The 12,403-nt window shown below is 39.0% G+C and overlaps 1 protein-coding gene across 1 annotated transcript in view; it reads right to left on the bottom strand.

Annotated features, from left to right (window-relative positions):
- Window positions 1-3,347: 3,347 nt before the first annotated feature.
- Window positions 3,348-12,403, bottom strand: part of clmp (CXADR like membrane protein) — a 43,896-nt gene continuing 34,840 nt past the window's right edge. Inside the window, exons 2-7 of the mRNA XM_003222795.4 lie at window positions 11,787-11,944; window positions 10,698-10,899; window positions 10,231-10,395; window positions 9,417-9,539; window positions 8,830-8,971; window positions 3,348-4,986 (exon numbers count right to left, since the gene is read on the bottom strand). Of these exons, the coding sequence (XP_003222843.2) occupies window positions 4,692-4,986; window positions 8,830-8,971; window positions 9,417-9,539; window positions 10,231-10,395; window positions 10,698-10,899; window positions 11,787-11,944 (1,085 nt within the window). The 3' untranslated portion in view covers window positions 3,348-4,691. The remainder of the gene's footprint in view (window positions 4,987-8,829; window positions 8,972-9,416; window positions 9,540-10,230; window positions 10,396-10,697; window positions 10,900-11,786; window positions 11,945-12,403) is intronic.

Genomic DNA, 12,403 nt, shown 5'->3' with positions numbered 1-12,403 from the left:
TCCTCTCAGTATTTGTTCTGGGAAGCCTGCCATAGAAGTTCACAAAACAACACATTCGATCGTTGTTGGAGCTTAGTCAACATACCAGCGAAAAGGGAGCGGGAAATGAGGCAGTTACTTCACCATGTTGTCTTCCTATTCTACAGCATTTTAAAGCCCATCACTGCGAGAGAAGGCAAGCTCCCCAAAGGTATAAAAGGATTGTGTGTTCCTTATGCAGCTTTCCCCCAGTTTTTTTGGGGTGTTGGTTGCTTTGAATGTGTTTAAAATATTTATTTACATGATTTTATATCCTGTTTTCTCCCTCGAGGGACTCAGAACGGCTATAACAGGCATGGGCAAACTTTGGCCCTCCTGGTGTTTTGGACTTTAACTCCCACAATTCCTAACAGCCGATAGGCTGTTAGGAATTGTGGGAGTTGAAGTTCAAAACACCAGGAGGGCCAAAGTTTGCCCATGCATATGGTAACAATTTGGTGGCCATTCTGCATAAAGCACATCACCACCTCACATTCAAAATACATATGAATGAAAGCATATGAAAATATATGCATATTTAAATACGATAATATGAGATAAAACATTTATTCATTAGTGTTGTTGAAGGCTTTCGTTGCCAGAATCAATGGGTTGCTGTGAATGTTCCAGAAGCATTCTCTTCTGATGTTTTACCCACAACTATGGCAGGCATCCTCAGAGATTGTGAGTGCGGTCTGTTGGAAACTAGGTAAGTGAGGTTTATATATCTGGAATGTCTAGGGTGGGTTTTTTTAAAATACTGGTAGCCAGATTCTGTCCACCTTCATGGCTTTCTTCTCTCTGCTGAAACCATCCACATGTTTGTGTATTTTAATGGCTTCTCTATGTAGTCTGACATGGTGGTTGTTAGAGTGGTCTAGCATAGAGGAGGAAGCCGTGAAGGTGAGCAGAATCTGGCTACCAATATTAACCCCCCTCCTCAGACATTCCAGATATATAAACCCACTTGCCTAGTTTCCAACAGACCTCACAACCTATGAGAATGTCTGCCATATATATGGGCAATGTGAGCAGAGAATGCTTCTGGAACTTGGCCATACAGCCTGGAAAACTCAGCAACACATTTATTAATTTTATTTACTCCATTTTACCCCACTATCTCAAAAAGTAAGCTGGACCAGAACTGTTTAGGGCTTTATAGGATAAAGGCCACACTTTGAATTGGCAGCCACTGGAGCTGACGTTACGGGTGTGTGTGTGTGTGTGTGTGTGTATTTTAACATTATTAAACCCATCTGAATAGTACCATATTGTAAAACAAAGAGTTACTTTGTACGTGTATGTAGCTGCATATGTCTCATTCTGTTCTGAGCTGACAGGCATTCCTTTCAGTGTACTTTCACATAAAATGGTTTCTGTGAAGACTTAATATTCTGAATGTTTTTGCTAACATGACAATTCCTCTTTGCCATAATTGTAAACCCAGAGGAAATAACCATTTTTACAGCAATAAAGATTTACATGTTTAAAACCCATGCTTTTTATGTATGCTTTCGATTGTGCAAGGGATGCTTTTACTCTCAACGGTTTCGTTTCGCCCTTTCTCTGTGGGGAGGCAAGTTCCTCCCATTTATGATCACTATTTTAGGTTCTGAGGGGAAAAAATAGGGTGCTTTTAAAACCTTTTCTACATAGGTGCATCTTATAATCAAATAATCATTGAACTACAGGTTTTGCAGGGAGGGGGAGATTCTGTTTACTGGCAGAGTTTTTACAGACTGGATCTATTTATAGCTGCTAATGAGGTCTTGTGGGATCTATTTCTGCAATAAGGCTTTCTCCTTGTGGAACTGTTCATTTATTGTAAACAATCCAGAATGCTACAGTGATATGTTACATCTGCTCTTGGTAGTTTTCTGTAAGCTTTAGAGATCAGAGAGTTAACTCTGCCTTTGAAACCTACTGGGTGACATTGAGCAAGATATACTCTCTCAGCCTCAAGGAGGCAGAAGCACCCCCCCCCCTCTAAAACTCTATGATAGGTTCACCGTGAAAGCTGCAATAAGTTGGAACTGACTTGAAGGCAGATGACAAATGATTAAAACAAGGCAGCGAAAACATGTAACATGCAGCATCTCCAATAAAACAAACTAATTTGGCACCAGTCCCACCTCTAGGAGAAGAGTGGCTTTATTTGCAGGTACCTATAAGAGTCCCATTTGATATAATATATACCTGCAATACATGGAGAAGAAACTCCTTCACGGTCTTCTGCCATGGGCATTCTGGCATCAGGAGTGTTTTCCCTCTAAATATTTTGGGTCTGAAGCAGTTTTGAACTTCTAACAGTGCACACCAACTACTGAAATTGGCCTTTGATTAAAATAGGCAGCTCATGCATCTCCTTTAAATTGATGTAATATGACTTCATCCGGCTAGTTCTGATTACTCCACTGTGAAACTTTCCATTCATCTTCGAGGGTCATGTTATGTACAAGATATTATAATAAACATGGGGTTTATGAAGCACCATTTGCCACTGAGAATAGCTGGGCCTCTATTAATGAATTTAAAAGTTTGAACTATTTCATGAGAAAGTAATCCCATACAAGGCATGCATACCTAATTCTGAGATGTGACAAACACCTAATGCAAAGCCACCATCTTGTCCTGATTCAGCTCAACTTCATGGATCCACGTGTACCCTCAAGGGTAGGGGTTCATTTGCACAGAATCACCTGATTCAGGTAACAATATCTAGAGTTGGCATCTGTATCTATGGTACTTCACTCTGTCCCCCCAATGGCCTCATCCAGTGGCTTCAGACAGATATTGAAAGGTGGAGATGATGGCTCTCATAAATTTCTCTCCAGTTGGTGGAGGATGTCATAATTCAGACACATTTAAGCAAAAGTTGTCCAGTCCGGCTTTCTCAAATGGACCTTGGAGTGGAATAATTTTTCTTTGAACACTCACCCAAGGAAGTTAATCAGTTAGATGTTAGTGTGGATATAGATTTTTGCAAGACAGCAACATTCACACCAGATGCAAATTTTCTTTTGGAGGTCCTACTGCCATATAGCAGATCTGTGCCATGTCTATTTCATTGCATAAAATCCATTCATCAAGAACAACATTGTGATGGGAGCAATTGCAATAAATAAATGAATATGAAATGGCCTGAATGAAATGAAAGCATCCCTCTGTTCCCAAAAACGTACAAGTCAATCATTTATTTAATGGGGCTTAAGCAGTTTTCAGGAACACTTCAAGGCGTAGCAATCCCTTAATGAGAAGATATATTTTTTAAAGAAAGTAAGGTTTAATTTGATGGCTAGTAAAAAAATGTGACACTGCTTCAGGATGTGTTTGGTTGAGCTGCTGTAATGCAGCCTCTTTATTTAAAAACAACAACAAAACAGTCTTACTAAAATGTTGATTCAAAGGAATCTATAATAAATATTTGCTTCCCTTTTGCTTTGCTCATCCGAGCACAACTACACCAAAAGTAGCTGGTCGAAGAGAAGTAACTTCAGTTTACCAATCAAGAAATAAACTAGAGAAGATGTATGCAACAACACTAAATAACAGTTTCTATACAGGATAACAGTAAATCCTTTAAACAGAATATTTTACAAAGTCATGTTTGGTTTTTCACAAAGTTTGCACGGTTCCCTTTCTGTAATAGCATTGACTTCCAAAGTCATTGCCTTTAACATTCCCTTTCAGAGAGAAATGCCTTGTGGTCATGAAAATAATTTCTTCCACCTTTTCCCCTTTTTTTGGTGTCTGTGAAACTGGAACTATAATGTCATTTATGGCTTTCTTCAATAGTAGAGTCCATTAAAGATTAGCACATTTTGGCTGGTGCATCTAACATCAAGAGAAGAATTAAGTAAACACTGCTTTGTGGATATCATGCAGCTTGCCTGAATAGTCTCTGTTTTGTGTAGATTGTCTTCGTTAATGGATTGCAATGGTAAACAGGTAACTCATTTCCTAAGTCCTTATGGAATCAGCTTAGGTTGCATTTCCGTGATCCATTAATCTTGTGTTCAACATTCTCCATGTTATGAATCTGCATTCTGTGAATTAAGGGAACTGCAAAAATGAATAACTCTTGATGTTTCCAAGAGGATGAAACGTAACTTCCTTTCTTGTAAAGGGGAAAATAAAACTTAGGCCACTGACTTTCCTGAAGACAGAGTTAGCTGTCAGAGAAAGCATTTATAATTCAACATAAAGCTACATGTAAAGTAGCTGTCGATTCCCTTTTGAAGTAGACTGGAATAACCTTTATCAGTACTAAAGTGGTAGCACTGCTGAAGAGCTGTATACAATTCGTAGAAAGCTATACAAAAGAATTCCCTTCTTAAGGTTCCATTGGAATATTACACATTTTATCTGTCTCCTTTTTAAAAAAAATAACAGATCGAAGACTCCAGCGTGTTACAACCTGCAACTTCAAAATTCCCTTTTCTTCCATCACAAAGCAAACAAAAAACTTTTAAAAATCAAATTAAAACCAGTGTTTTTCAAGTCTGCGTCTGTACCTTGATGTAGAAATTGTGCAGAAAAAATCTTTTGAGAAGAGCTCTTGTGTGGTGTGTTTAGTGTAGAAAAAAAATCAATGAACTAACCTAACTGTACAATGCTGGTGGTATGTGTGAGTTGTAGGCGCTGTCACCGGAGTCTGGACAGGCGGGGAGCAATCAAACTGTCTGGAAAGCGCGACTTTGGGCCGGAGCCATCATCACTGTAGCTTCTGCCTTGATCACATTGGCTGGGTTGGGTTTCTTGGGCTCTGTTTCCCTGCCGTCCATCTCCAGGTGGCCATGTTGCGTGGGGGTTATGTGTGGGGTGGCCTCGGTGGACAATGTCTGTTGGCTGCGGGAGGCACTGTTTGCCGTTGACCTGGTTGAGGAGGACCCAGAATGGGAACTCCTGGATCCAGAAGAGGAAGACCCCGGCTTAACTAAGCGAGCTTTGGGGGCCTCAGCGTCTTCTCTGTAACCAAAAAGAGGCAGCAAGATTAAAAGTGTTGAAGAATGAGGACCAAAGGAGTCATAGAGAATGGATTTGATAGTTAATAAGTTGATGAATGGTTTGCCAGGTGTAGAACACTATTATCAGCTCTCCACATTTTCTGGGTTTAGGAGCACAGGATCTCCATAAAAATGGAAGGCTGTGAAATAAGAATTTGCTATTTTTTAAACCTCTCTGGGATATTCAAGGTCTTAGAGCACTCTTATAGTCAACTTCCATTGAAAGTTGGCCATGAAATTGCACTGGAAGACCTAGAGATTCCTAGGGAGGCGTTCTTTCTATAATGACTGAATTAAGTTGACCATAGAATCAGGTTGGATCACTTAGAGATTCATAGAGATAATGTTTTTAATCAAATTCATGAATAATCAATTCTGCAAAGGTCAAAAATTGCAAATGTGGAGAGCTGATTGTAATTCCTTTTTCCACATCATACATCCATGGATTGGATCATCTTCAGCTTGAAAATATTAACCAAAAATCCAAAAAAATCCTGATTTTGCCATTTCATTTAAGTGACATAATTTTACCACATCATTGTATATAAAGGGATTTGAGTATTCATGGGCTTTTGTATTTGTGTGTGTGTGTGTGTGTGTGTTTGTGTGCATCTTGGAACCAAGAACCCATTGTATTTGGGATGGAGCATGGATTTTCCATAATATAAAGAGATTATTTGGCCTTATTTTTGTGCAAAGGCTTCTCAAAACATTGGAAGGAAGGCTGAGTCTAGAATTAGACGAGAAGTGAAAAATAAGATAAAGAGTATTAGTTTCTGGCTATAAAAATTGGTTCCTGTAACCACCAAGTACACAAGTAATTTAAGCATTATGTGAAAAGAGCATCCCTAAAACCAGAAATAGTCCATGCCTCAGGTAGCATCAGCAACGTGTAATTTATTTTTTGTAGGATTAGGCATACATCTTTGTAAGTTCAACATTGCAGTGACAACTGACAAGCACTGCCTGAGTTTCTTAACTTGTACTTCTGGTCATTCTGGAGTGATGCAATGGAGTCCTTTTTGTCTCTTTGTTTCCTAACAGTGGGATCTATTTTAGTCCGAGACAAATCTGCCTCCATAAAACAAGTTGTATAAAGAAACACCATGCCAATTCTAGCCATGATTTTCACTATATAATTCTATAAAGAATCTTACACATGGTTATCTGTAGTCGGTTTAGGATCAGGGAGAAATACTCTTAAGATTTTATTTAATTCAATACATTATGATGGTTTTAGGCCACAGTTAACAGTTTGATAGTTCTTCACTAAAAGACTATTTAGAGGGGTTTTTTTAGGTTTCAAGATGACATGGTTTCTGGGACTTCCTTTTTTCTTAATGTTGTAATCTTGTAAACTATTAAGGGAAGGGAGGACAGGAAAACAAGTCACATCCTGGCATGGAATCTAACACTTCTGGACTTAATAGAGTCACTTGTAAGGCCTGTATTATTTCCTACAGCTGGGACAAAGAATGTGCCTTCAAGTTGCCTGTCGACTTACAGTGGCGCCATGAATTTCATATGGTTTTCTTAGGCAAGGAATACTTGAAACTGGTTTTGCTAGTTCTTTCCTCTGAGATGTAGCCTACAGCACCTGGTATTCATAGCCAGTCTCCCATCCAACTCCTGGCCAGGACTATCTCTGCTTAGTTTCCAAGTTAAGATGGGATCGAGTGCTTAGAGGGCATTTAAATTCTTGGGACAAAGAAGGGTGCCAGTCTTTATGACATCTTTAGTTGTGCAAATCAATATGAATTATGTGCTAAATGCTGATATAATTTGTTATATGGCTGTTGTTTTGTTGTTGCCTTATTGTAAATGCTATGAACATTGATGGTGCTATATAAATAAATGACAATACATGTACGCTCACTAAATTGAAAGGTGTTGAAACTGAACAGAACATGACAAAAGAGAAGTAGAAAGAGAAAGCACAGGAAAAATATGCAGATGAGAGGCACATGGGAAGAACTCAGGATTAAGAAAAACAATAACAAACAGTTTAGCTCAGGCATGGGCAAACTTCAGTCCTCCAGATGTTTTGGACTTCAACTCCCACAATTCCTAACAGCCGGTAGGGAAGATGGGATCTTTCTCAGGGTGATAAAGGTGTAGAAATCAACTACATGATTGGATTCTTAAAGCAATTGATGTAAAAAGAGGTCAGGCTATCCAGAAGGAAAGAAACCACCCAGGGTTTGTTTCCCCCAAGGGAGTGAATCATAAAGAAAGTACAGGAAACGCCTATTGAAGGCTGATGTGTCAGAAAAGAGAGAGAAAGCAGGTCTTGTAAGTTACTTATACATGTCCTATCACCTAGGAGTGTAGACAGATAAAACTTCAAACTAAAACGTGGGTGTAAACTACTTGCTGGGCAGTTTATGACACTGGATCTTGGAGGCCTCTCATCAATTGAGGTTCCATAAGTGGATAGCAAATAAAAAGAACTGAGAAAAATATCCTGGTTGTATATCAAAGAACAGCAACTGTGCCTGGGGAGAGCGCAAAGAGGGTTCATTGTAATATTTCGTTCTGATTCTATCTTTGTGCTTGTTGTATGCCTTCAAGACATTTTCTGCTCATGGCAACCATAAGACAAAGCTTGGCAAGACGTATTCAAAGGAGGTTTGTTCTTGCTTTCTTCTGGGGCTAAAGGAGTGTGACTTGCCCAAGGTCATTCTATGGATTTCCACGGCTGAGTGCGGAATCAAACTACGATCTCAAGAATTGTAGCCCAATGTTCAATCCACCCTACCACACTGGATCTACCAAAATATTATTTTTCAACCTACAACTGGACAAAAGACAAGTTAATGATTCAAAGGAATGCATGTTTGTACAGAAAGTTAGGTTCAGAATATAAACATTTCTAGTTTACCCATAACAAGCATTCTTGGGTTAACTTGCTCTAACTTGTTTACACTTCCCTCCACTGTCCTCGTATGTAGCTCTTCCCAACTGGTCACTTAGTATTTGTTTCTAGAAAATGTGTTATGAGTTGTCTTTTGATCCAGTTGCTACATTTCTTGTTGTGTGAAAGCATGAATGTTTGGCAACTACCGTTATGCAATCTTGTAGCACCTTTGAATCTAATAGAGTACTGCAAGCTTTCTTAGACTTCATCTTACGTCTTCAGATATATGGGGTGGTGATTTAGCCCCCAGGACAGACTTTTATGAGCAGCCGGTATGAATAGCCATAGAAATACAAAACTTATGGGCATCATTAAGGATGACCATTGAGAGACAAAGGCAGGAAAGGTGTTGCCTAAGGCCAGGGTGGGTAGATAACTAGAGAATGACTGGAATGCAGTTTAATGCTGGTTGGGAATCAGAAAAGAGATAAAGCAATCTCTTGAATCTGGGTGACACCAGTGCTATGTAGTAAAATTCCTGTATCAATGCAAGATATGTTCTTAACCAGACCACAGTTTCCTGGAACCATGAACAAACGCTCTTAAATCTCCTGACTTCTGGTCCCAGCATACCATAGGGTTGCATTGGATGGTCTAGAGACCCTTAAGGAGGTATCATCTCTAGCACTTTGCTAGACCACCCAACATAATTCAATGGTAGCATCCAAGGGAAGAATGGCATGGAATCATCTGGAGGACCCAGCAAAGTTCTAGAGAGATCATTTCCACAGATATGAGATCTGCAATTACAGGGGTCTTACGATATATATTTGCCAGGAAAGTATTGCCTCTATTCAATCCACTGTTGATGGACTGGATGGATATATTCCACTTCAGTTGTTTCTCTTTCCAACCATCCTTTGTTGTAACAACCAGGAAGTAAATTACCTGATTTCATTTGGAGCTTCTTCTTCTTCATATTTCCTTTTCTCTTTTCTCTTGATGGTTAGCCAAACAACCAGGAAAATCAGAGCCAGTCCTCCCATGACTCCACAGACTGCTCCGGCAATTATTCCAAAATTTTGTGCATCTGTTAATGCACAAAGACATATTGTATTATATTTGTGAGAGAATAAAAATATTACCTATCAATGATGTAAATTTCATGTAGCAGAGCTTGTTGTGCAGAAGTTCTTATTCTTTTGTTTAAACATTGCTTGCCAACATTTAAGTCACCATGCATTGCTGGTAATTATAGCCAGGGTTAATTGATAAAGGAGAGGGAGAGATGGATACATTAATGCACTACAGTCTTTGATTTGTTGGGTCAAAGCTAATATTTAGAGAAAAATAAGAAAAGGCCAAGGTGACAGTTCAAGTCATATGTCCCGTTCCTCTGAAGTCCTGCAAAACTACACATCTAGCTATTCTAAAATTCTGTAAGATTCATGTATCATGTCTTTTGAGTGCCATTTAGATCTCTTCCCAATTTAATTTTTTTTTTTTAAAAAAAAAAACATGGCTTGTATACTTACACTGCACCGTCACCTCTACCACACAGTTCTCCTGTCCTGCTTCATTGGAGGCAGTGCATTGGTATAAGCCTGTGGCAACCCAAGTGAGGTTTTTCATGAAAATTTGCGCAGGATTGGAAAGGTCTGGAAAATCAAAAGAGAAGTGTCAATGAATTAGGCAGCATAACAAGATCTAATCAAGGTATATCATTTGCTAATGCAAAGTGGCTACTACTTTATTGTTATATGCTTTCAAGTCATTTCTGAGCTATGAAGATCCTAAGGCCATAGGAATTTCTTCGCAAGATCTGTGCAAAGAGCATTTGCCCTTGCCTTCCTCTGAGACTGAGAGAGTATGACCCAGGGTCACCCAGTAGGTTCAATAGCTGAACACTGATTTAAGCCCTGGTTTCCAGAGTCATCATTCAGTGCCCAAACCATTAACCCATGCTAGTTGAGAGATTGTAAAAAAATAGAGTATTATGATAATTATTTTGTGTAATGTGTATTTACTTTTGAAAACTAGCCCAGACCTCAAAGAAGTGGAAAGCTAGATGTTCTTTGTCATAGTTTTGCAATTTGAGATTATAACTTGATATTGAATGTAAGCATGCACATACATTAAGCAAAACAGCTGGCAAGTTTGCCTGCATTCCTCACTTTAAATATGTGCCAGGTTTAGTCAGGCTGGATCAAGTTTGGAACTGCATTATATGGCATTATATGGGTCTACACTGAACATATACTGTTCCAACTGCATTATATGGCAATGTAGATCCAGCCGCAAAGTCCTATAGAAGAAGCTTTGCTGAAGGTTGACACAATAATGACTTACTGATATGGGCCATGGGTGGCAAAGACCCAGTTTTCCCTTCCTCATCGATACGTTGCCACATGTACATTATAGGCATTGTCCCAGAGACCGCATTGCACTGTAAAGCAATTTCTTTTCCTTCGGACATATCTCCTTCTTTCCAGCATTTTGGTTTGGAAGGTTTTTCTGGGGAGGAAGGAAAATGAGATAAGATTTTTAGCAATATAGTATAACCTCCATATCCAAGACACTCCGTAGATACCCCAAAACTGTGGATAATACTGAACGCTATGCTTTGACTATACTTGGCTGAAAGCTTGCCATATAATGGTGCTAGAGGACCTAGATATACATGCAAACACTTTGGGGAGATAGTTTTTGGAGCAAGAGGAAGTGAAACCATGGATCTTGAATCTGTGGATAAGATTGTTTTAGTGTAATCACAAAACAAAATAATTTTGTACATGCAATCTGTATAGAAGCATTACCCAGAACCTTCAGAGTTATATGGCTCCACTCATACTGTCCGGCATTTTTAACTTTGCAGGTATATTGCCCAGCGTCGCTCGGCTGCAAGAGGGAAATGTCCAAAGAAGCATCTCCATTCTGAAAATTGGAAGCAAAAGAAACACGGCCTTTTTGCTCTTCGATCAGGTCATTGTAGATGTTGCCTCCTGCGTAAGTGATCACCTAAAAAGGCAACAAACAGTTATAGATTAGCTAACTTCTCTTTACTTTTGTCATGTCTAGCTTGGCTGAAATGCCAACTGGCCACAGCTTCCAAGCAGGAGATGCTAAGCTTTAATGAGATAATAATTCTATATTTTTTCATACTTCACACAAATTATAATGAATAGTTAATGAGTTGCAATGCAATGCTTTTTTTTGCAGAAATATATTTACAGTGGTTCAGTTTTAATGTTATCAACTGAACTACATAAACATTCCTGTCAGTCAGACCTTGCATAAAGGTGATCTAAGTTAATGTAGATCTCACATTTTCAGATTGTGGTTATCTAAGTAAAAGTATATGTACTTGAGCTTAATTGTAAGAAGGTGGAATTTTTAGGATCAGTAGAACGCAGACTGTAACAATCTAATTTTTCCCTGAGATTTTGGAACAACTGTATTTGCATAAATGTCCATATTGAGATCTTTTGGAAATTTTGGAACCAAAATCAGAACATGAAACTCATTTGTTTCATATACACCTTATGCATTAACATGAAGTTAATTTTATATATTCTTTTAAAATTAATGTTGTGTATGAAACAAATTTTGTGATCCCTCAGAGCGTTAAGGTATCACGATCCCAGCCATTCACATGGACAATTTTGGAATATTTCTGAATTCCAGATTTAGACGCTGAACCTGGAATCACAGTTACCGTACATGATTTTCCTTCCCTAGAATTGCCCAAACGTAGTACTGTTTATGAGGTTTCCATAACAAATTGACTCCTATGATTGTAAGGCTACAATTTCTTCTGCATTTTCTTTTGTACAAGGTGAGAGGAGCATCTTTTATTCTTGCATTGCTCTTTTATTTGGAGGGATAATGGTTGGGAGTGTAAGTACCACTTTGGGTTCGGCCTCTGAATCCTTCAGCAGCCATTCGATGTCAAGGCTTGTGGTCCCCAGGAGATGCAGCCGGTGATGGCAGGGCAGCGTCACGTTGGCTTCAGCCACTCTTTTAAATTCAGTTTGTGCCTGTGACACCCAAGCTGAACAGGATGCTGAAAGGGAAAGAGCAAAACAGGTTTAGGAACCTAATCGCTGCATTGCTTGACATTCTCGTTTTACATTGTCAGTTGAAAGCATCTTGGTTTTGTGCCGTGAAATGTCCTATCCTCCACCCTTCTATTACACAATCTGCTTAAGTTTTTCAGTGCTTCTTGGCAGATTGTTATATCTTTATCTTCTGCACCTGGGTGTTTTTTGCCTTCCACCTTTTGGTTCTGAATGGTTTTGGAATCTGTCTAAACAATGGGATTATCTCAAGATGTTGATTTGCTATCTGATGGAAAGCCCTTCCAATTCATTGTTTATTAGCATCCAGACAGAGACAAAGGTGCATCTATCTACACTCTGGAATTAATGCAGTTGTACACCACTTTAATTGTCACATGGATTATCAGTTATATTTCCAATGCAGCTTGATGCTAAATGTTCACTGTTGTGGCTTGATTTGCTAC

The sequence above is a fragment of the Anolis carolinensis genome, unplaced genomic scaffold (genome assembly GCF_035594765.1).
Source record: "Anolis carolinensis isolate JA03-04 unplaced genomic scaffold, rAnoCar3.1.pri scaffold_8, whole genome shotgun sequence".
In the NCBI taxonomy this organism is placed as follows: Eukaryota; Metazoa; Chordata; class Lepidosauria; order Squamata; family Dactyloidae; genus Anolis; species Anolis carolinensis.
Note: the sequence above shows the minus strand (reverse complement) of the source record. Positions and strands in the feature narration are given on the sequence as shown.